We start from the raw sequence: 25,487 nt of genomic DNA on the forward strand, positions 1-25,487 counted from the left end.
AGGCATGAGGTCAAAAAACCCAAGTTTTTTCTTAAAGAGCTTCTCTCAAAAAATTATTTTGAAAAAGAACCATTACTAAAGGAAAATGGGTAACATCAGGTTTTACTTTTCTAAGAATTGTATCAGTTTTTCAACCTCTGTACTAGTATTCACGTATGGAAGTAAAATGCAGTTTATATGCAAAATGCAGAAATTAATACATTTTCAGCTGACTCATTTTGTAGGCAAATCAGCATTAATGAAACAAGCTAATGTGTGAAAGGCTAGATAAAAATACACATTATAAAACCAAAGCAGATGTTTCAACTTATAGTTTTAATATAGCAATCAAAGAAAATTCCAAATACTGTACAGTGAAGTGTAGTATAGTACACTATATACTGTTATAATACACTATTGTTACATTACTGATAAAAAAATCAAATATAATTAGTACAGCAATCACAAATAGAACAAACCAAACCTTGCTGGATAACAGCCAGTACTGTGAGATGGTATAGTTTCTATGCTAATTTATTTTTAATTCAACATGTAAAGCACTTACTTTTTAAAAAGATTTTTCTCTAAATATATACACTATTTTAATTCCTATTTATACATTTTAAATAGCATTCCCTCCTAAAAGTGCACTCTTTCATTTCTTGGCAATAATCCTCATCAAATGTAAAATAACTCTGAAAATACCACTCTTGTTTCAACCTTTTATTGCTCAACCACAGGCATAAGGGCTCAGAGGGAATCCTGCATTCTAAAGATCTTAAGCAACTTCTTCATGAAGCTAAACTGATATCCACAAGCAAAACAAAGAAACCACTCTCTGTTGTGGCTTTTTTTAACAAAAGGATTAACTTCATATTCATATTATTATTATTTTACAAAAGCATGTAGATTCTGATATTTAAAAATAGGAGCCAAACAAATGTAGAGATAACAGTGGCATCTTCTTAAATCATTCATTTTCCATACAACTCAGATCGAGCATCACTCTCCCAACTGTAAACATACCAAGAATTTTGTTACCTGGCATTTTCAGCGCATTGAAAAAGTAGCAACAACTCCACTAACCCTGTGACAATGACAACAGATTCTACTTTATCAAAGAGTGTAAATCAAGTATTTTGGCCCTGCAGGGTTGTTAGCACACAGCCCTGTGGCACTGTGCCTCTGTGACACTGCTAAAGCACTCTGGCAGAGGCAACATCTAGCTTGTATTTTGCAGCCAGCACAAGACTAGTAAACTACATGGAATTCACAAAGCCAACAATGCACACAGCTGTTTTGTGACTACAACAGGGAAGACATCCCAAATATATTTCTTTGATTTCATTTGAAAATCTGCTATTTATTTTCCCTTGCTGAAATGCAAACAATTCAGACAGAAACAGCACTATCAAAAAGTCAACTAAGCAGCCAGCCATTTGAAGTAGTAAAAGTCTTGGAAAACTGATCTGTTCTCCCGAGGTTTCCCATATGCTCGTCAGCAATCTAGTTCATTGCCTTTTTTATTTTTGTACTAGACCTGTATTTTTAGCAATCATTTTTTCTTTGGGTTATACATACTAAGCCATAGTAGCATTTAGGATTTTCTAATGATGTGTCTTCTTTGCCATGAGACACAGCGTAGAAGATCCTTGGCCTTCAGACAAGAAGGTAATCAAGGTGGGTACTCAAAACCACAACCTCTTTCCACAGGCAATTTGGTAGCAAGAATTTGGGTTGGTTGCCTTTACTTTTCAAGAAAAAGGCACCATTCTTGACATTTGAGAAGTTCTACTGACACATCTTCTCATCCACAATGAGCCAAGTCTTCCCTGCCCTTGTACCCCAGCAGCATTTTCCTGACTCTAACAGGGAATTCTAACAAGCACACTGGTGCTCCTTGGACAGGCACACAGATTTGTCTCCACTTATATTTGCACCCACTGCCAGTAACCAAATGAAACATCTGTTCCAACTTACACTTCAGTGTTCTTTATTTCACTTCTCCTGCACATTCACATCTCACTGGCACATAGATGAAGTTTAGCTTCACTTGAGAGTACCAAGAGCTATCTATCTTTCTCAAAACCACTGATATTAAATGCATGAAAAAGCTATGTGAGATAAGAACACTGCAAAGAAATATGCACAATCCTGCCTTCCAGAATTCACACCAGCAGATCTTGTGATTGACATTTTACCAGTCCTGTGAGACCATCTTCTTTTAGGAACTGGAGGGTTCTGGTCTACACGACTTGAGTGGGCCCGAGATGACACTAATGGTGAGTCAAACAGAGCTATTATCTGTTTCTATGCCTATTTAATAAGAAGGAAAATGTCAAATTACTGCTGAAATGGGAAGTGTGTCAAAACTAAACCAAGCCTTCCTCTTTACACTGTAAAAGGCACACAAAGTTCTGCAGTCTTACCAGAAAGGCATGAAAGAAGTAAGCATTTTTCCTTGAAATAAGAATGATGGGCAATAAATATTTCAATTTATTTCAAACTTGAAATTCTGTCATATACGCTGCTCACTCATTATTTTTCCAGCCAAGGAAGACTTTTTCCCCTAAAGAAAAGGTTATAACTATCAAAGCATTGGCTACCTGGTCTAAAATGCAAGAGATTCAGGAGATTCCTCCCCCCCAGCCTCTCCCAACTGACATTCTTTCCCAGAACAAGTCACTGCTATACTTTTTCAACACTGTGACAAAGCACAAGCCTCTACTCAACATTTTCTATATAGATGTAGCCTTCAGCAAGCTAGACTGATTCATGGGAGACTAAATGTTTTCAGAAGTCATGGCAGGCTTCCAGGTGCTGCATGTGCATCCTGTTTCTCATTGAATAAGCCCTGCCAGTTAATCAGTGCATCAGCAAGGTCAGTTCTGGCAAGCCAATTACTTCATACATTCCAAGTTTCCAAATTGCTAACTTACCGGATAGCAATTTGAGATCTTAACATTTTTCATTTGTGAAAATGTGGTGTTTATATTTTACCTCTAAGTAGTGTATGAAATCATAAAATATTTGTACTATCTACATAAAAAGTTAACCAACAGAGTAATTTTAATTTACTTTGACAAAAGAGAAGGGCTATTCTTTAAGTGACTTGCTTCATTTCAGTTCTACATACAAAAATAAATCCTTCCCCATGGGACATTTTCTCATACTAATGCTTAGAACTGTTTAAGTGATTAGAAATGTAAAAAGTGAGGAGACTTTCCTGAATACAAACATATACAACACAAACCACATTTGTGAACTGGTAAAAACCTACATGTGCACAAACACAGACTTCAGTATTTAAATGCTCTTAATTCCTTTGAAGCTGTATTAACATCTTTTCATCCATTCAATGTTATTTTACCATGAGAAGAAGCAACAATAGTGCATTTAAATGACTATGAAGATAGGAAGCAAAGTGCAGTATCAGAAACACATTCCATCCTTAGGGAGCAAGCACAATGGCTGCTTCTTAAAAACTAGCACTACAGGTCTGATGAACACACTGCTTAAGTGGATACCAGCTCTATTATCACTGATGCAGGGAAATCTGCATCACAAACTGAAGTGAGGTTGAGAGAGGTGGGTAGTCTTTATAGACACTGAAACAGCTTGTATCCCTTGCTCCCACAGAGTAAACAGCGAGCTTCTAAAAGCTCAATTATCACCAAACACTTTAGGATAATGCGTGTTAGAGAGTCATTTCCTTCCAATAAATTGTTAATTTGCTCTTAAGAGGACTGCTGTTATTTCATTTTTGCTATTTCTAACCAATGCTAACAATCTAAGTCTTCTAAAAGAAATGGATTTGCCACTGAACATCTGCTCTTACTTGAAATTGCCAACTTCTCTCCCGTAATTGTCTCAAAAGTTGCACAACCACCTGACAAGTTTGGTATTTGGGAGGAAATGCTACCAAGAGAGCACCAAAATGGTTGTGTTGGCTCAGACAGCCATGCATAACCACACCACATTCAATGTACTTCATCATTTGCTACGTGGCCTTTTTTAGAACTTGCTTTCCATCTGACAATAGGAGAACTTAGACCTCAGTTTACTAAAGTTATACCTATTCCAAGATTTCTGAGAGGAGGGTATGAATGAAAAAGTTATTAAATTGGAGAAGTGCCAGCAAAGTGTAATTAAAAGTACTGTATATGCTGCATTATCAAATTGAGCAGAAATTTAGTTTCAGTTACTTTTTGAAATGTATGTCTAATGTATGACAATAGGGTATTTTTTTATTGGAATTAAGTATCTGGGACAGAATTAACTTTGCCATGTTTCTAGTTTTGCCTGTTCTAGCCCTTCCAGTAACCTTAAGCTAGAATGGTAAGAACCTTGGATGGGCTTAAATTTTAAGACTTCTAAGAAATTAAAAGTTACAAAGAATTTTCAAGAACCCACGTGTACAGCAGATATTCATCTCAGTGCATTTCCTAATAACTAATTTACAGGTAACAGAGCCAGCCTGGGCAGCAGTATGGTAATATTGAAAGCTATTGCCAATCACATGCTTATCATGCACTGAATAAGATGATATAATCTTTGACATACATACAAGATTTAATAACTAATCACTTTGTGTGGCCCAGCCAATAAACATTACATTTGAACAGTAATTTCTTCTACCCTTATTAGATTTTAACCTATCAAGAGTGATCCATTGGCTCAGTTGCATTAGTGATTCCTGCATCTTGACTATCCATCTCCTCAAGCTCCTCAACAGAATTTCCCTTTTGTGCTTTAGACCTTGCAGGGAATGCTGTTCCCACAGAATTCACCATGTTACCATCAGTTGATTCAGTATTCAAGTGTTCAGTACCACTTGGTGCAGAGAATGATTCGGGTAAGGCAGCCTGAAAGCTCCCAGTTTTAGCAGTTGAACTCACTGCCTCTACTTTTCTTTGAGATACATCAACTGATGCTGACTGCTCTGTATTCTGATCCCGCAAATGTCTATCCATTGAAGCCTGAATAGAAGAGACCATTTCCTGCAACTTTTTTCTCTGTGCCTCAATCAAAGTGGGGTCAAGCTGCCTGCTGTCTCTCATTGTCACAACTCCCGGTGCAATTCGAATAAGCTCACTGTTACCAGAAGCAGCTGTGAATACAGAAGGCTCAATTTTAGCAGAAGGACTGAAGTCCGTTTCTGTGCTATGCTTTCTTAAAAGTGGTGTTTCCCTGGCTCTTTGATCGTGTTGTTGACTACTAGATGCAGTTCCTAGGGAATGACCCTTTCCTTGAAATGCAGTTATGTTATGTAGTTGTTCAGATTTCTTTTTCACTACTCCACCACTACCCAGCTTCAGTATTCCATGTGAAGGACTTGCTTCCCTGCTTCTTGAAGCAGCTTCTGCCCGCACTTGACTTAAGGCCTCTTTAACCAGCTCTTCAACATCGGGACCGATCGGGAAGTGCCCAGCAGCATCCACACACAGCTCCAGTCTGTCTTCTGCTGCATTGTACACAAAGTTTTTACCAGGCAGATGTGGAAAAGTGCAGTGCTTGCCATCAGCCAAACCTATAAAGACAGGAAAAATTATTCAAGGTGCTAACATATTTTAAGGCATGCTCTGAACACACAGTAATTACTTTATTTAAATTTACTGAATCAAGTATGTAAAATCAAACACTGAAAGCTACTACTGCGGGAGAAAAAACATAGGCTTTTATGCCAGACAATAACCACAGCATGCTGCAAAGATGCTGCTGCCTTCTGTGATGACTCTGATGAGGAGACAATACTGTACTATTACAAGATAAAATGACCACACTGCTACGACTTGCAGTTCTATGCTTGCAGTAATGTAAAACAAGCCAAACCCCATCACTACCCACCCACACCCCCAAAATCACACAAAACCAAACCATCAACAATCAAAACCCAAAAACTGACAGGAGAACATTTCAAAACGCTATCTGGAGAAATACTGTTTGAGACTACTTCCATACTAGTTAGAATTGTAGCAGGATTTCTGGTTGCCTAACTGCTGCTAAGCCTGAGGAATTTCAAATTTGCTATTTTGTCTTGTTCTCTGAGAGGAAGTGTTGCTAGATTAACAGAAGTGTTTCAAGCTTACTGTATTTAGTAGTCCCAGATATTATAACTATTAACCTTTACAAAATAAACATAAGGCATAATATTATTGCTCTGCTGTTTGTTTAATTGTCCCACTTGACCAGTCTGTTAAAATTGAGAGTTCACTAGATAATTTTAAGTTCTGAAGTTTCTTTGTGCCAAAAATGGACAACATTCAGTTTTTACAGTTTATCATCATAAAACACAAAATAACTCTTTCAACTCTGTCCCATGCAAGCTGTGGTAAAAGCAGTAAGGTATCACTTCAGTGATGGTGGCTTTCTGTGAGTTAAAAGCTATCTGCAGATGAAAACTTGGCTGCAACCATTCTCTTCACTTTAGTTCCATCAGCTATGCATGGAGAGCTACAATGAAAACAACACAGTTTAAAAGGTGCCAGGAACAGGTAAATTATTGGGATTTTTCCTCTCATTCTCAAAATTCTTGAAGAAAACCACCAGAAATTATTCAGAAGCAAAGCAACACAACAAGCAAATTCTATTTCTGTATTACCAAATACAATGCTTTCAAAATTAGTATTCTGGGCAACAGTGGAAAAGGTCATTCAATAATATGATAAGTTATTAAACTATTTTCATCCTAATGAACCTACTTATTAGTCTCATCCTCCACAGCTTCTGATTCACACATGCACAATTGCAGAGGACCTACAAATAAGATTTTATTTTGACAGCTTCAGACATGTAGCTCCTTTCTTTACATATCCATGGGAACCAATAACCAAACAGCCAAAATGCAGAACAGAATTTAACCTCAAACACCTACCTGTCTAAGTTTGCCTGAAGAACATATTTTAAGTACATAATTTAGCAGCTCAACTTTCATTTGCAAAACAGAGAACTGAAACAATTCCAATGATTGACCAAAACTGCCTCTGAAACTGCAATCCCAAAATCTCAAAGTAGGACCTTAAACAAGGTCTATTAAATCAAGTTTCAATTAATTACCAGTAACTACACTTCACAGACAGCTTTGTTCCCAAGGTCCAGTATGATAAGTACATTATTACATTACCTAAAAGATTACAAATAGGTAAGTAGCTTCTTAAAGTGGAAAGATAAGTCAGATTGTTGCATACTGAAATTGTAAAAGTGTACAAATGCTGAAATAGGAATTGTACCTACCAAGACAGTCTGTAATTGAAATTATTGCACTTCTCTGTATGCAGGCATCTTACACTATTATCTGCTACAGCCTTATTTCTCACACAGTAAGCTGGGAAAAACGGCTTTTAAGTTAGATATTTTCTGTGAGTTGGGTTAAAATTCCTTGGATTCATTTCAGGATTTCAAATCTGGCTAGCCATTAACTGGTCAAAAATACCCTTTCCATCAGGCACTGTTTAAGCTGATTCACTTTCCACAAACAATGCAGCACTCGTTACTGCACAAGCATAGTAAAAGAAGGAAAACTAAAAGGAAACATATAAGACACTTAGCATGCTAACTCTATTATCAGGCTAATAATTCAGTGAGAGTTAGTGAGCATTGAGTATATCACACAATTAAATTTTCCAGAAATAAGTAAGATAAAGTTAAGGTTGATAAAACTGCCTAAGAAAAAAATCAAATAGCAAGAAAGCAGCAAAGGGACCATTGTAATAGCTAAAATCACAACAGCTAAACTGTGAATGCAAAGATTTCATCAAGAAAATAAACTTGGGGAGAAAATAACTCCTTAGTACTTTCTTCTCTAAAGAAACAGTTGATATTTTTTGTGGGCAGTATTTTTAAAGCCATCTAAAAATCAAATGTACTCTACTTGCTTGGTTATTCTGCACAGAACCCAAGATGCAATATTCAGCAATTCAAGAAGGGAATGGATAGTTTTGCTTTTGAACTATAATCTTAGGAATATGAAAAACAAATTTAAGCAACCATTTAAATTTAAAACTTGCAGTACCCTGTATAAAATATCTACTACGAAGCACAAGAAAGGTAAACTCCTTATCCAGTAAGCATCTTACAGTAAAGGAATAGGTGTCATGATTTGCTTGTTGTTTGATCTTTACAGAAGAAAAAGATTAAGAAAACAAAAAATCAGTTGATTTTTTTTCTTTTTTGGTCATATTGTTACTAAGAAAAAAAGAAAAAGAGTTGTTTGTACAATTCAGGAAGTGAAAATTTCAGGAAGTAAGAGGGTTTAAGTTCAGTGAAATAGATTTAGGCAGATTCCCTAGTCTTAGTCTGTCTGAGGGAGCATTAGGACTTCTCCAATATTTAAGAATGAAAATTTACCATAGTAATAGAATAAAAAAATATATATTTATGCTTACAAGTGACTCAATACCAATTGACAGTTTTCAGGATTTGGAAACAGAGGAAGGAAGGAATAAAAACAAAAAAAAATACCTGTTGTTTTCTTCATTATGCTGTAGAAGACTCCACCCTGCTGAAACAACTGAGGAAGCCCCTTTGCGTAAGACCAAACATCCTCTCCTGTAAAAATCAAACACAATCATTAAAATTAAACAGTTGTATTTTCATATTATAGACAATGGCTGAAAATGTAACTCCTTAAATCAAAAGTGGAGTCCTCACTATCTTCTATGCAATTAAGAATTTGAATTTTTATTGCAAATGCACAGAACATGAGCCTGGGATGTTGAAAGACTTTTAGAAAAACATACCACTGTCTGCAGTCAAATATCCTACATGTTCTAGAACAAAGGTTCCCAAATTTGATTTGATCCAAGGTGCAGCTCCCTGTTCTTTGCCAAGCCCTAAACACGAGTCTCAATTCCTCTCCTACCTCTGCTTTCAACATTAAACTAGGAAATTACTAACATGCTTCCAAAATTCAAGCATATATCCTTGCTCATTAAAACTTGAATTCTATATCCCTACACCTTCTCAAAAATCAGAGCTCAATTTCACAGCTGCCACACAGTAGACTTAATGCTGCAGCTGAGACACAAACGTCCACCCAGGCAGCTGCATAGAAGCTGTGTCTGTACCTTGCTTTTCTTGAGAGTTAGAAACAAAATACCAACCATGAGGCCCTGGCAGTCCTGTATAACCAGCGTTTCTCAACAACGCCAAAAATGGCATTGAAATGTGACAACTTTAAATGCCATGGAGAGAAAAAAAAAACAACAACCTAGACTACAGAAGGAAAGGAATATAAAAAACTGAAAAATTGGGTTACAGTGATGGACTATCAGTGACCTAACAGCACCTGCTCAATCATTTCAGATCTGCATTTTGCCTATACCCTTTTCCTTATTATGCTAACCACTTACCTGCTTCAGAGAAGTGACATGTGCTGTAGCTGTCTAAGCAGTACAAACAGAAAGTTCTAATAAATTCTATTCTCCTGATGCAGAAACAACTACTGTGCATATACATTTTCAGAAAAAATTGTTTTTCCCACTTTCTATCAAATATACAAGGAACATATCGATACATTTCAGACAGAAATTGCCCCCTTCTGTAGGGATTGAAATCTCAATAACAACATCTCTCAAATTTCTATTAAGATTGCAAAATGTAAATCTTCAACTATAGTTAACTGGTTGTACTACTTGGATAGAGAAAGCTGGAATGTGTGAGGCTGTAAAATATGACCACCAATATCTTTGCTTGCTATTATAGGGAAAATAAAATAAAAGAGCACAGGAGGCACAGGACTCCCTGCTCATCTGCTCCCCCACAACTGTCACTCACCTCTCCACTGCAGGCATCACTCAAGCCCCCATTCACTGTACAAAAGTACAGTGCACATTCACCACAGTCTGACTTTGGATGTTTTAAAGACAGGAGACTGATATAATCTGATTAATTTTGAAAACATTCCTTCAAACCATATGTGCTCAGGTTCATTGCATTCATTTGCACATCAAGCTCACAAATTGAGCCTTTGCTTCCAAGACGAACATTGAAGTAATAAACCAACTGCTCTTCTTTCTTATTTCCCATGATCTACTGAAGGAAGTCTTCTGTCACTGCCACCTGTGTCCTTACTCTCACTGGCAATTTGAAATGCACCTCCCTATACACAGTGCCTCCAGAGCATCGCTGCTGTGCCTCTTCCAAGTCTCCCTGATGGTTTAAACACTGCTCACAGGAATCAAAACAACCACTGCACTGAGAACCATCAGGAAACAGCTACTGAGAACTATCAGAACACAGCTCTCACTCCATGGAAGCCTGAAGAGGCCACAGCCAGCAGGACTCCATACTAAGGACTCCTTTACTGCTGCATTGAGCAATCCATTACTATTTGAAGGACTCCCTTTCATTACACAAGACAACCACTGGACTTAAAGAAGAAGTCCAGTCTTAGAATTACTGACATTTTCCTAGGAAAGATCCCCTATTTGCTGTGGGCATGATTTTTCAAGCCTTGCACAAGGGAAGCATCACTGTTTAGATAGCCTTTTATGCAATACTAACAAGTACTACATGCAGTAAAGCATGGAGAGCAGGGCTCACAATACAAAAGCATCAGCCACTGAAAGAAATACAAACTAATGACACTGTTTTGATAGACATCTCCCACTGGAAGAAAAAAAGCCCAGAGTTACAACTGGACTTTCCCAGATCAGAGGAACTCGTGTGTGTGACTCAACTGAACTACATTTGAGGTTTGCACATTTTTGTTGCTAGCTGAGTTTTACCATTTGTTTTGGATTTGTTTGCCATGGTAGCAAGATGTTTATAGGTCACAAGTTAATTTGGATGAGCATTTAGTTAGATTAAAAACTCCCTCAAGATACTACCTTTATCAAAGAGATTATACTGTTCCTACTCCAGCACACACTTCCTCAGCCAGACCCCAATCCCAGAACATTAAGGTATGGGAACAAATCAAGACTGTCCTACTCACAAATAGGCCTTGTTCACTGATAAAGGTTAGCCTGCAGCTGCTGCAAGCCCAGGACTGTCACTTCAGAGAACAGAGAGAACACACAAAGTGCAACACAAATAAAAAACTCAATTGATAAACATATGTTATAGGGAAGTTCAGCTGGCTTCAAAGCAAGCTGTTTAATTCCATGAAAATTCTGGTATCACATAATACATTAAATTTAAATCTGGCTATTTTGATTCCTTGTGTATGGATGAATTCATCAGTGAAAAACAAACCAATCAAAATAAATTCATATCTGGCTTGCACATACTCAGAGTGCTTCTGCAGGGATGTAAGTAAATCTGGTTTAAAATATAATGTTTGAAATATGTTAATGCAAAATTCCAATTCCTTTAGTAATTTCCCTACAGAATTCTGCATTTTGAGCTAAAAAAAAAAACAGAAAGCTTTACAAAAAATCATGTATAATATGTTAACTGGTCCAGAAATTACAGCGTTTCATTTCCCAGGGCTTTTTTAAAAATTATATACAGAAAAACTTAAGAACATGATCTAAAATTCTAATAAGTAACTGAGACCAGAAAAGAAAAATTCTAGTAGCTGAAATAAGAAAAATTCTTAATTCTACAGGAGACTCTGTATGAAAGAAAATGTTTTAATCACACAGAATGAATAATTATGGATGTCTGAAGACACACTTCCGCTACAGGCACTGGGGAAAAGAAAAGTGTGTCCAGCCCAATGAGCTATATCACAACAGCATCTCCCCTCTACACATTCTAATCTCACTGTATTATAGGAATGTTTTTAGCAGAATCAAGTTACAAAGCTGGCTCTCAGATCTTTACAGCAGTTTTAGCAGTACAGAAATGCTGTTGAAAAAAACTAAGGCTTCTTGTCTCAAAAAGGCTGAATATGCCACCTTGAGGAATTGCCACCCTTAAGAAGTGCAAGGACTTAAGAAGTTTGCTAATCTGTTGAAAAATCACAATTGTGAACAGTCTAGTGACTAGATTTCTCTCACAAGTATTTTAAAGGAAAATGAAGACCCAATGAGAAAAATGATGATATAATAACAGCATCTTATGCAGTAGTTGCATAAGGTTTTATAACTGGTTGGTTTATCACTTGCTGCTGCTTTTACTTCTATCAGTAATACACTATGGATGCAGCCAGAGAAGGGTGAGATAAATTCTACTCTAACTGATGCTCTTAAAGCAGAATCCAACAGTAGTGATGGCAAAGACAAAAAGCCTTTCTTGCATACAAGATCAGCTCACAGTTTATGGATAGCACCTGTGAAATAATAACACACCTTAATGCTTAAGTCACCAAGATATTTTTAAAGCATGCCAAAGTTATTTGAAGTCAGTAACCAGACTTCCAGCAGTATTTCCTGCAGACAGGAAATAAGCTTCATCTTTCAAGCTTCATCTAAAAGTTAAGACAACTTTTAAACCTAACTTTTTCCTGCACTTTGGAACTGGGGTGTAAATGTCAGTGTGACGAGGGGAGTAGTGATTCAGCACACTATCTTGTAAAAGACACAGGAGTAAACAATCACACTTGGAAAAGAATCAAAGTTCTGCTTGATAAACTTCTGACATAGCACTCTGTGATTACGTAATTGTTTCGTTTCTGAAACATCACATGCTTTAGCCACACCAAATCCCTCCAGCAAAAGAGAAGGCTCCCACAAAAAAAACTGTAAACATGACTATTCAACTGGTTCATAGAGCTGAATGTATGATAATTACAGTTCTACTTCCTGCCAGAAAGCAGCAAGGACTGTGAAACCTGATGAACAAAATACACAAACAGGGATCCAAGTCTCCCGAGTTCAAAAAGGAAAATAAAAAACACAGGCACCCGAGAAAAGTCCTTTTGTCTTGAATGACTCACAGTCAGATTTACATGACTGATAATTTATAAGTATAGCTTTGCAACCTTATGTCCAACCTTTGGAATTCAGATCCATGTTTAGATTCTTTCAGTTTCTCCTCTGTTTATATTCTGAAATAGTACTTTTCTTAAATCTTTAAAAGGACCAGATCTTAATTTAAAACGAACAGATTACTTAAGGAGAAAATGCCAAGTTGATATGCTTAAACCAAGACAACTCCCTGTGGGGCCAAATGTCAGGATTTCCTCCTACTACAAAGGTGAAAATTTGTTCCTCAAACTTCCAATGAGCAGACACTCAGCATCCCCTTCTCACCCCTGCTCTGAATTTATTTCCTGAAACCTGAGGGAGATGTAGGAAAAAAAAGTCTGTAGCTTTCACACATACACTTCCAATGTGTGCCTAATGAGAGGCAGGAAAAACAGACAGGACAGCAGAGGCAATGCAATCACCTCTAAACAGCAATTTTTGAAAGAGGACTTCGTAGTAAAAGAAGAACAAGTATCTCATGTACCCCATATATACATTTCTAAAAGTCACTGACAGCATATTAAATGTTCTTCTAATAAAGGAATAAGGGATTTTTTTTCAGCTATAAGATTAAGCGTGATTTAAGAAAAAGGGAAATGTGTATGTAACTACAGTTGGCAACATGTTATCTTCTACTTAAAAACACAATTTTGAAGAATAGCACGAAGTTATCCTTACCCATGAGCGTTGCCAGAAGACAGAGTGAATACATCTCCTTGTCAACTTGCTCTTGCAGATCCTTCGACGAGATCTTACTGGTCACAGCAACATCTTCGTGTTTCACAGCATGGGCTGAGTGAGCTGAGGCAGCCTGCCTGCCTTCCTCCTTGCCCTTCAGAATTTCTATGGCAATCCTGTCACCGTGCTGCAAAGGAACAGGCTCGTTTTCCATGCCTTCTTTGGGAGGCAGAAGCTCTTTTGGAGGAAAGCCGTAGCGAATACATTGCAAATACGGGGGAATATTAAATTCTCTTGCTATGCTTTCCTGGAGCTCCAAGAAGGTGGTAGTGCACTTCAAGGTAAGCATTGACTGCCTCCCGTCGTTGGTGGTTATCCGAATTTTCTTTTCCTTTGCAGATGTTGGAGAATACGGGGTTTTGGTTGGTGTAGCGGGTGCAGACGAGGGCCCCTCGCGAACAGCCCCGGGAGAAGCAGTCCTGGGCTGCCCTTTATGCTCTTGTTTCAATTTTTCACTTTTCCGTTTCTGCATTACAGAAGCCTGGTCCGCAATGTTCTGCTGAATAGTTCTTTCAGCCTTGCTCATATTCAACTCCTCCTTGTGCAAAGTTTTAGTCTTCTGTCCAGTCAAAATGATTTTGGTTGGAAGTTGCGACTCTAACTCTTGTCCTTGCTGTACATCATCAGCTCTTTGGGCGTGAGCACCATCGATATTTACAGGGGTATAATCATCAGGGTTCTTTTTGGCAGTTTGGTGCAGTATTGTGTTGACAACTTTCTGCACCAGAATCTCGCTACCAAATTCACCGGGGAAGTGCTTGGTAACAAGTTTCATGGCGACATCGTACACATTGCTGTTCAAAGAGGTGTCACTTTCATACTGGAACCAGTAGACAGTCTCTCTCACCACTCTTCCACCCCACTCTAGAGTTATAGGAAAAGCTTCAGGCAGATTGTCATATTCTTTACCTTCCCAGTAATGCTTGAATCCACAGCCACACTTGCCACCTGAAGACCTAGTATTAGTTCTGTCTCCATCAATATACAAAACAGACCCATCTTCTCTGACGCGACGCATTAAGTTACCGTGGCACCAGTTACAGACAGTCAAATTACTCAGGCCATAGTCTGGTACCAGCACATCCTTCACAGGGTTGTAAGAACACACCAAACTGTTCAGGGGAAAACTGTAATTTTTGTCAGGCCTTAGCTGGCCGTGAGTACTTTTTGCCAGGTTATACAGCTTCCCGCCAGGAGCCAGCCACTCTGGGGGAACGTGATGCTCTGAAAGAGCCCCACAGATGAGGCACCTGTGAAGGCGGTTGTCCATCACTGCTTTTTTGGCAGCTGCAGTGACCTCTTCAGGCTGGACCCCTATTACACCAGTCCTTCTGTAGAAATATTGATGCACATCAGCTACAAGACTGGGGTGGATACCGTGTTTACTCATGAAAACCTCCTCCATTGCAGCAACAAGCCTCATCAAGTACTTATCCTGCAAACTTCTGTCTCCTCCAATAATACAACCACCATCCTCCTCTAACATGATGTACTTTTTGATGAGGTCTTGAGGAACTCCCCAGGCTTTAGGAAGCAGCTTCCTAGGCAGCTTAGGTAAAGCAGCACCTTTTATTCCAACCAGAGGAATATAATGGTTACGTCCTGAGCTACTCCACGCAATACAGATCGGCTTGTTCAACATGCCATCTTTCCCCATGCATTTTTCCAGAGGTATCAGACCAGGGAGGAATGTTGCTGAATAATCTCCAGAGCTTCGCATTCCACTCAAGGAGTCTAACAGGATGATAGGCCGGTGAAGCACGTTGGCCAGACCAAAGATGTGAATATTCCTAAGGCCCATTGGCACACCTTCTGGAGGAACAAACAAAGGGTCACATTCATTGATAATATCCTCCCACTCTGCAGCATCAATAAAGTCATGGAAAAGTGCCTTGTAGTGGCTCAGATTCTCCTCAAAATGCTTCTTTAGATTCTCTCGGAGAGCATGCCAGAACAGCTCCCTGCCAACAAGCGCTCGTGAGACTGCATGGACAAGGCAGTGGCCATCTCCATCCACGTGGACAGGAATGAGGCACTCTTGACTGTTGTTGGCCTTCTTGATGTCCTCCAGGGTGTCGTGCAGGTAGATGAGGCTGCCGGAGCGATCCTTCCCGTAACCCATGGTTTCGACGTGCTCTGGCTCGATGAGGAAGGCGCGGTCGCCCAGGAGGGAGCAGTCAAAGATGTCTCCCTGGTTCATCTCCGTGAGGAGCTTGGCTTTGCCAGTCTGCTTGTCCATCCCATAGCGGGCCAGGATGGGGGCCAGGAGCTTGCAGTGGTAGTTGGAGAGGCCATGGACTTTGACGAGCTCGGTGTTCCTGCGGGGCGGGCCGGCGCCGCTGACGCCCAGCAGCGCGTTCCGCAGCAGGTTGTGCAGCACCAGGTCGGGGTCCGTCACCTCCTCCACGGCCAGCAGCTGCCGCTGCTCGTGGCGCCGCCCGCAGTCCGTGCACTCGATGCTGCCGCTGCCCTGCGGCCCGTGCGCCGGGAAGAACAGCCGCGCCTGGCATTTGGGATCGGGGCAGGTGCCCGAGAAGATGCGCCGGTCTCGCTTCTTGGAGGCGGACGGAGGCGGCGGCTGCGGCTGCTGCTGAGGGGACGGCGGCGGCGGCTGCTGGGGCTGGGACATCGCTCCGCTCCTCTCCGCCCGGGCTTCACCCGCACCCGCTCCTCCGCCGCCCTCACAGGCGCATTCCCTGCGCGCCGGACAACGACCGCCGCCTCTCAGACGCCGCCGGTGCCGGTGCTGCCGGTGCTGCCCGTGCGGTACCGAGCGCCGCCCGTCGCCCCCAGCCCGACGCGGAAGCCGCCGCCGCTCTCACCGCCCCTCGGCCGCCTCAGTGCCCGCAGCGCCGCGGCCTCGCGCACTTCCACGCCGGCGGCGCACGCGCGGCGCTGCAGGGGCGGATGGGAGCGATAGTTTCGTTCGCCGCCAAGGCCCGATGTGGGGAAGGGATCTACGTGCTATGAGGAGACTACAGAGTCCGTGATGCCATGCGGCGGAGAGTGGGAGGGCGGGGGAGGGGCAAGCCCCGACGGGGTTGCTGGGAAGTGTAGTCCGCGGGCGAATGGGCCGGGAGGGACGGGCAGGGCACTCGGCGGCGCTTGTTGCGCTTCCTGCGGGAGTGCTGGGGGTGGCAGTAGGGTGTGAGGTAACACCCCAAATGTACATTCCTGCTCTGTCTCGCTCGGATGTTGGTCTGATGTGACACCTCACGTGTATATTCTTCCTCTGTGCCCCTCAGGTGCTGGTTTGAGGCGACACTCTACGTATATGCTTCCTCTACCCCCCTCGGGGGTGGCTCCGAGGTGACACCCCGTGTGTACATCCCTCCTCTGCCGCCTCACGCCCCGCAGGAGCACCGGGCGAGGCTCCCTCCCGTGTCACCTGCGCCCCTGGACAGGCTCGGGGGGCGGGAGGCTGCTCAGCTCCGACAGGCTGCAGCCGGCAAGGGACTGACAGGAAGGGACAGGGCGGGGGCCGGCCCCAGCCTTCCCCTCAGCAGTGCCGCTGAAGGGGAATCTGAGGGCCCCCGGGGGCTCCCCGAGCACGGAGGTTTCCAAAAGCACGGCAGGCAGAGTGTCCTGCCAGGCAGAGTGTCCTGCCGGGCACAGTGCCCTGCCAGGCAGCACTGCCCGCAGCCGCGGGCACACGGGCTCTGACCCAGCCGCCGCCCGAGAGCCTCGGCAGGCAGGCCGGGAGGCGCGGGCCCCGCTGTGCCTGCCCTCGGAGCTCCTCGGGGAGCCTGGAGCTCAGCACTCCCTCGCCGGGGTTTCGATTCCCGAGAAGCCGCGCCGGGCTGCTGGTCCGGGGGGTGAGCTATCTGAGCGGAGGTGTTCCCCGGCTGCCGGCTGCTGATAGCGACAAAACAAGGTTCACGGGGACGCGAGAGCAAGCTGTTAACGCGAATGATCCCTCCAGCTGGTGCTACGTAAGGAGATAATGAGGGAACGGAGCTGGCGCTTACGTTATCTCCAGTGGCCGTCTGAAACGATACTTTTGCCAAAATGAAATGGAATAATGTTCACAACTTCCAACCTAATTGCAGGGCTGGCAGCGTATTCATGTGGAGAACTCAAGGAGGGATACTATCAGCAAACAGAGGAGTTAAGCTCTCTGAAGGCTATTCCAGATAAAGATTTATCCTTAAATTAAAGAAAACAAAAGCTGAATGTCGGAGGACAAGGTGAAACCTCACAGGGTGTTTCCAAGTACCGGCGACCTATTCCTGTTCACAAGGGCAAAAAAAAAAAAAAAAAAACCACCACTTTCTCCCTCCTCCATCACCCTTGTTCTACCAAACAAACACCGGGAATTTGCATCCCAAGGCCTCACCTATTCTACAGTCATTCAAATGATCTAAAATTAGAAAATAAATCAGAGGTTGTATCAGAGAGATAGTATTGTGCTTGTACTTTCCAATCCAAAGGGATTGAAAATTTTCATTTTTATTAATCCATGAAAAATAATTTATGCATCTGACATTTAAATTACAAAGATTCAGATGATTAATATATACAGAAAAAAATCTGTTTCTGTGCTTTATCACAGGCTTAAGGAAAAAAATGGCTCCGGGCCTGGCCCTGTGACAGACTGAGCACTGCCACCTTCCAGTGACAGCAGCTGAGCTGTGCATGCTCATTCCCTTTCAGTTTCAGTAATTTGTCAAGCACAGAAAAGATGTGTGTATGTGTGTGTAAGTGTATGCATTCCACAGTGTAATTTTTAATCTGATCTTTTAAAATATGGGACAGATTCAAAGAAGAAGAGATTAAATTTATGAGGCAGATTTTCATTCTTGCCTGCTACTAATATTTTTAATGTGTATGACAGTAAGATAGCAGCATCACCAGCTCCACAATCCTGCCAATATGCCTTGTACTTGGGGATAAATCAGCAGTCTGTGCCCATTCATTCCTTAGTCTCCCCTTCATGAGTAGCAGGAACACAGTAAAAATGCAAATAGGGAAGGCTCTGTCCTCTGTGAAACAGTGTGGCAGTGGCTGAGAATGGGCACCATTCAGGGCATCGGCCGGTGACAATCCTGTGCTAACCCGGCCTGCATTTTGAAGAAATGTCAAAAGAATTTTCCGCTGGCCTCTGGAGCAATCCAATTTTTCACATATGGGAAATAAACACTTCTGTTACCATTTAATAGTACTTTGTAGTCAGTAATAGAGAGCACTCTGATGAAATAATTCACTTGTACTGTCAAAGCCAATGGAACTTATGATGTTTTGTTTACTTCCCCAACCAGATGTTTTTATGAAAGCACTCTGACTGTAAAGTCAAAATCATTTCTCCTTTCTATTCCTTACATTAATTTCACTGATAAATTATATTCAGTAGAGGAATCTCTCTTTTATGGTGGCTTGACCCTAATTAACATGGATGTTTTTGATGAATGACATTTATAAGTTTTCCAGCTATATGCAGACTTATGATCATGATTGATTGCCCAAGCAATTTCTGCAACAATAAACTTTCATTACAGAATCTTTGATAAAAATCACAATTCTCTGGCAAACTAATAATTTATGGAAATTAAATGCATCTTTATTTACAAGCTTTATACACTGTATCTGGCAAACAGGATAAGGAAGTTCTGTGTTGTAACACTGAATACAGATTACAGAAGTAACTAAATCTTTAAGCAGTCTTAAAGGAAAATTCAGGAAATACAGTGTCTGCCTGGTTATTAAGTACCCTGCAGAGTGTAGCAATGAGTCCTACTAGAAATCATGGCAAGAGCCATACTATTTTCACAGGCAAACAACAACATCACAGTCAAGAAAGGAGGATTGAAGATCACACTGATTACAAAGTTAAGTCTATTTGTAATGGGTCAGAAGAGTGATTAATTGTCAGCAACAGGGCATACCTGAACTTGTGCCACTTCCTTGATGAGAACCAAGCACTGAATGTCCAAGTACCAGGCATTCATTTCAGGCCCAGGATGGAAGATGTAAAAATTTCAGTCTGATCTTCACCCAGTGCTATTCTGTCTCTTCTTTGTCATTTACCCTCAGGAAATGGGTCATTCCCAGGTCAAAGCAATTATTTTTCAGAGGCACTTGTTTCTTCGGAAGAGCAATGACAGAAGTTTCCAGCTAAACAGAAACAAAAGGCTTGTGCAGCATGCCAAAGAACAGATCATGATAAACTGGAAGATGGTCTGTGTTGCCAAGAAGTGAATGTTATTACCAGCCTTCAGCTACACCTCAACATGCTCTTCAGAAAGGATAGCTAAAATCTGGTGTTTTCTTCATTGAAACCTTTGCAGAGCTGATTCTGCCTAGCCTGCAAGACTAGCAGTTTAGCTTAACCTGGCTCTGAAAGCTCTCTACATGTACACTCAAGAAAGAAGGAGAGAGAAAACAAGTGTGAGCTAGAGGGAAGATGGCAATATCATCACACCCCACAATGACTGCAACATTTTTTAATTTAGATGTGATAACTTAGCATCCAAAAAGCATGTCTAGATCCACAACTGGATAGTACTTATGATATCATAAGTACTATTAGTAGTACCAGCTACAAGGAGAGAACAACAGCATGTGCTCCAGTGCACAGAGCAGCTTTGAGTGTTGTGTGGGCTCTTTACTTCTTGCTCCTGTTTAGCCAATTTGGCAGTGACTGCTGCTGAACTCTGTATCTTATTTTGCCCATCACCCAAGCAGGCATTGTTAAAAGCCCAAGCACTCATCACTATGCTACCTGCAGAATTCCAGAGGGGTGTTGGTCACAGGCCTCCTCACCTCCTGGTCCTCAGAGGCAGCGTGCAGCCCAGCAGTGTTCTGGAAGGACAGGAATGACCACTGAGCAGCTTTGGCTTTCATGAACCTTTGGGTTAATTAATAGTTAGTCAATGGCAGTCAGAAAACAGCACTTGACTGGTCCTGGGGACCTGGGCTGGTAACTCGTGTCCTGGATACATCCAACTGAATAACTTCCATATCCCTCTTCTACTGCCTTCCAGTGACCTCCAGAATTAAAAAATGTTTTCCTTCAGTGCTTTCACAGAGTCAGAGCTTGAACTGCTGCCATTGCACCGGGTTCAGCAACTCACACCACTATTAGATGTTCTCTGTTAACACTGATGTCATTCCTCCACGAGACCAAATTTGGGCTGCCCAAAGTGTGGAATGTGTGTTAGCAAAACATGAATGCGTTAGGAAAACAATATTAAAGTGAAATACTGGGCAGAGCTTCCAGTACTAATTACAACCATTCAAATAACCTGCTCAAAGGCTTTGCTGCAGCAAAATGAATGTTCCCAATGATGGCTCAGGTACAGCCTAGTCCAGTGAGGACAGCTCTACAGCTGACTCTCATGCTGGGTCAAACTCAGCATCCAAGACAAGCTGCTCAACACTGGTTTGGGTTTGTTTACCTATGCTTCCCTTTTATTTCTTGGCTCAAAATCCAGTTCTGAGGCCTATCTTGAAAACATTTCAAATTGATTTCGCATGCAAGCTCCTCTGCAAAATTAAGGCCCCACATTTTTTTACTCTGAATATTGCTTTGTGAATTGATGTCAGCACAACTGGCAAACAAAATGGATTCATCAGGACTGTCAGTGTTCAGGAATTGTCAATTGAAAGTCAATCTTTAGGGCAGTAGACCATTATAAAAATGGAGAATGTAAGTGTTATTAGCTTAGATGTGTAACCTGATTATATGGAAGCCTCAATGGCAATTACTGTGAATGTTTATCAGCTTTCCATAGTGCTCTGTCAAATACAAATTGAACGAATGGTGCAATCCCATTACACTAAAAGATAAATGCCTCAAAATAAAATAGGTTGAGCACCTAACACACTCACTGCCCTATTGATTTGTATGTTCACAGTGTATGCACTCACTGATCTCATCAGCTGTTAAAGGTTTACTTAAATCTGTATAACAATCCCATGTATTTAGGTGTCCCAATTAACTGTGTGGTTCTAAGTGAGATTCTCTCTGCAAATACTCAGTTTACATGAACAGCATTTTCAGTACAGAAGAATTTTCAAGTCAAGGATATAAATGGGGGACAAAGACATCAAATGCTTCTTACAGAGAGCACATAGCAGTGATGCCTGGCTTGTGATTATGCTTCAAGTTTGGAAGTATTTAACAGGTTGAGAGCCTGTGTTTTTCAGAGTTGAAGACAGAAGAGAGAACCTGACACACAAATACAAAATGGCAAAATGGTGGGAGTGGATAAACAAGCTGAAAAGAAAAGAAAAACAAATCCACTCTATCAAATTTTCTCCTGAGGGTTCTTAAACTAGATATTATAATACTTCAAATTGAAATCAGATGAACCCTTCCAACTGATTTTCTGCCCTGTTCTTTGGCAACTGAGCTGAGCATAATACCCCACCTTCCAACATGCACAAACAGCCTTACCACCAGTAGCCAAATGTTCTAATAGTTTCTAGTTTTCTGATATCTCAGAAGGTTCTTGGTCCTTTATATACCTATAAAGGTCTAAACTACAGTTCTTGTATTCATTAATTCATTACAGTTCACTAATAACCTTCCAGTAAGTGGCATCCTCTACCACACTTCCTTGTCTTGGATGTGATTTCTAAGTATTGAAATAAATGAAAAGGAGGTTTGTAAAACCAAAGAGACAGGTGCCTACTATTGGGCAGGAATTTCTTTGACGAGCAGATTTTTCTTCCATCTGATGTAAAACCACTGACAGTAACAATGAAGATGTACCATCTATTTAAGAAAAAGAAAGTAAAAAAAAAAATTTTTTTTTTTTTGTCTTTGAGAAGTATTTTCCCGTTATAAACTCATTGGGTTCTATAATGGAAAATGCAAGAAGTGACTTTTAATTAATTCTTGTCCTTCACTAATTTTATCAGAAAAAAAAAACAAAAACAAAAGCCAAAACCCAAAAAAAACCCCAAAGCAAACAAACAAAAAACCGAAATCCCACCAAATTGTTCTTGAGGACTTTGCCATTTCTGGTCTATATAGCTTATTTCCATAAAACTATGGATGGTGTTAACCTCTGCCCATACAACACTGGTAGTCCGAAGCCAAAGCTCCATGCCAAGAATCCCGCTCGCTGTAGGGACGGTGCCTTCCCCGGCGCTGCTGTGCTGGTTCGGCGCTGGCAGTAGGTGTCAGCAGAAGCTCACCGAGGGAACCTTCCCATCATCCCGGCAAGCGCCGCGCTGCACAGATCAGACATCAATGCTGTAAGGCACCGCTGATTTGTCACTCTGCTGCTTTTTTTCTGACCAGCCAAATAACGAAAAGCAGTGGGTCCGGCTGCATCCTTGTTTGCTCCACCGCAGCAAACAAGCAGGTGGGGCTTTGCTTACGCACTGATAATTCATTTGCATAGCGAGCGTGGTGGTTCACAAGACAGGTGCTGGTCTCGAAGAACATTTTGTGCTGGAGAATGACAGGACATCGAGATTTGCACATTGAGAAAACGTGAGTGCCTGTTCTGAGCTCCGGAACTCTTCAGAGGAGTGGATCAACTGCAGAGGAAAGATCCTCCTTGCGGTACGACTTTACTGTAGAGCACTGCATAAGGATGATTCAGAGCATAAAATTTTAAGGAGAGGTTTTTCAAATAAAATCGTACTAAGGGCAAGCTCACTACTTAGATTAAGAGCAAGAGAAAGCTCATTCACAGGTAGAAAGTTGGAGAGAGATTCTGTTGATATAGAGTATGCCAGGCATCCTATGGAGAAGGCTTCCTAGATTTAAATCAGGGCAAATCTAGATGAGTATAAAATAAAATGTCAAACAAGTTGCACAACTTGATGAAATAACAAGAGAGTGAAAGAAAGACAACTTCAATATAGCATCTTTGGAACTCTCCACATTTCTAGGTATTATTGAATGTGAGGGAAGTAAAAATCAAAAATCATTCAGAAAAAAATCTGAGGTTACATGTGCCCAAGCGATCTCGATCCAAGGAACAGCAAAGAGAAGAAAAATCACTTCAGTTAAACAATTACCTTGACTCCAAAACACAAAAAAACCACCAAAAGCCACATGGCAAAAATGTCCATTAAATCAAATTACCAAATAGAAAGCAGGATGGGGGAAAAAAAGTCCAATGATGCCAAAGCAGAAAGATGTAATAAAGGGGATATAAGGAGAACACTGCAAGTGCATTATTTCTGTTGGAATGTTTGACAATGCCAGCCCAATATGGTCACCTATTTTCTCTCAGTGAGGGCAGAGCACATACAGGAGAAGAAGTGATAGCTGTCTGATCTTGGCATTCGTGAGTTTTTGTATCCTCTCACATTGCAGTTTACAATCAAGCTGGCAGAAAACATACTGATCCGATACTGCTGTGCTAGATAGAAAAGCCACGATTATAGCAAACTTACGTAACCACAGCATATGCAGAGCAGCTGGTCACTACCAAATTGCAAAACCATATCAAAATGAGGTTATGCAGGCATCTGTCCTCAGTCTGTTCATTAATTACATGCAAGATTATACTTATCAAACTTGTGGGAAACACCGAGCTGGAAAGAGTCGCAAGCAATTTGAGGGAGAAATGTATAGTTTAAAATTCTCTTGACAAGCCAGTGAAATAAATAAGATTGGAAATCAGCATATATAATTTTTTATTCTCACTTATAATCACAGGATAAAGGAGTACATTTATTGGAAACATTTTTCAGAAAGGATCAGGGCATGCAGTGAATCACAAACTGATTGTGAATCACAAACTGATTGTGAATCAGCCACGTCATATTGTTATGAAAAAGCAAAGCCTTTTAAAGGATTCAGTGAATGAGTGTCACAGGGATACAAAAGGATCAACATGGCAACTTGCAGCAAGCACAGTCTGTGTTAGTACCTAATTTCAAGAAACATGAGAACCAACAGGGAAAGGTCTAAGCTAAATCAACAATAAAATAATCATGATCTAGAAAAAATAAGGCTGAGAGAAAGAATGGAGGTTGTCATGTAAGCAAGCAAGAGCAAGGTGACTGAGGCAGGTAACACACAAACTGTGAATCAAGATCTCAGTAAAGAATCATGATACAGACATAGAGAAAATCAGAAAAATATGATAGAGATAATATGGCTTCATAAAAAATAGTCTGCTCTACTCACAACCCTTTCCTAGCTTTCTGTTTGTGAATATGATTGATAAATCCACTCCTCTGATGGATAAGCTTTGTTCACCTCCTGTTTACACCAGAAGCAGCCAGCCCAGCACTCAAGGTGAAATTTTGGGGAGTGCCCTTGACGAAGACAAACAAAACCATGTTACATTGAAAAGTAGAAAAAAAGCAAAATGATAGTTAGAGAAAAAGAGACTGAGGGATTACCTTCTGATATATGGGTTAGCAGAGCTGAAAGGTTTAGCTAGTGCTATAGTAACCTACAGAAGAATATTTGACTGAAGCTGTTACCCCTCCAAGAGCATTATTCCCAACTTGGCTCTTACAAAGCACTTCACTGGCTCTCGGTAGTGTGGGAAAAAGAAATGCATGTGGAACCTCTGATACAGGGGGACACCTAAGCTCTCTGGCAAAGTGGGAAACACCAGCTCCTCAGAAAGGGAATCCCAACAATCCCTCTTCCTTGCTGCACAATACCAGACCCCTCAAAGAAGGCCTTCCGCAGGTAAACCTACTACAGTTGCCAGAATAAGACAGAGAAGAAAGTAGAGGATTATGTAACTGCACCCAAAACATTGTCTCTCAAGTCTAGGTGTAGAAAGACAAATAGATCTTTAGGAACAGATAGGATCTGAAAATTCTCTGAAGTGGAGAACCAATTTTACCACTGGTTTAATATTGATTTAGGTTTATCTAATCCCTACTTTAATTATTGTGCCTCAGTCACTCCCTAGACTCCAGACTCTTTACAAACAGACTTTTTGTAAGCAGCCATCTCCTATTGTATGCCAAAGCATTTCTCATAAACTT

At 41.1% G+C, this 25,487-nt stretch overlaps 1 protein-coding gene and 1 long non-coding RNA gene across 2 annotated transcripts; one reads left to right on the forward strand and one right to left on the reverse strand.

Moving 5' to 3' along the window:
* Nucleotides 1–296: 296 nt before the first annotated feature.
* Nucleotides 297–16,495, reverse strand: VCPIP1 (valosin containing protein interacting protein 1). The gene is made up of 3 exons (XM_054642310.2): nucleotides 13,512–16,495; nucleotides 8,440–8,526; nucleotides 297–5,509 (listed from the first exon to the last, which is right to left on the reverse strand). The coding sequence occupies exons 1-3, from the start codon at nucleotides 16,198–16,200 to the stop codon at nucleotides 4,638–4,640; spliced, it is 3,648 nt and encodes a 1,215-aa protein (XP_054498285.1). The 5' UTR covers nucleotides 16,201–16,495; the 3' UTR covers nucleotides 297–4,637.
* Nucleotides 16,496–16,638: 143 nt separating this feature from the next.
* LOC143695234 (uncharacterized) lies at nucleotides 16,639–17,966 on the forward strand. The gene is made up of 2 exons (XR_013184315.1): nucleotides 16,639–16,723; nucleotides 16,817–17,966. It is a non-coding gene; the product is annotated as an uncharacterized LOC143695234 (long non-coding RNA).
* Nucleotides 17,967–25,487: the final 7,521 nt, after the last annotated feature.

Source organism: Agelaius phoeniceus, chromosome 1, assembly GCF_051311805.1.
Source record: "Agelaius phoeniceus isolate bAgePho1 chromosome 1, bAgePho1.hap1, whole genome shotgun sequence".
Classification (NCBI taxonomy): domain Eukaryota; kingdom Metazoa; phylum Chordata; class Aves; order Passeriformes; family Icteridae; genus Agelaius; species Agelaius phoeniceus.

What these genes read in the sequence shown, in the direction of transcription:
- VCPIP1 (XM_054642310.2), bottom strand. Translation starts at nt 16,200, where the DNA reads ATGTCCCAGCCCCAGCAGCCGCCGCCGCCGTCCCCTCAGCAGCAGCCG. An exon ending in TCTTCTGGCAACGCTCATGG is followed by an intron (nt 8,527 to 13,511) that starts GTAAGGATAACT and finishes TGATTTTTACAG; the next exon opens with GAGAGGATGTTTGGTCTTAC. An exon ending in CATAATGAAGAAAACAACAG is followed by an intron (nt 5,510 to 8,439) that starts GTATTTTTTTTT and finishes CTGTCTTTATAG; the next exon opens with GTTTGGCTGATGGCAAGCAC.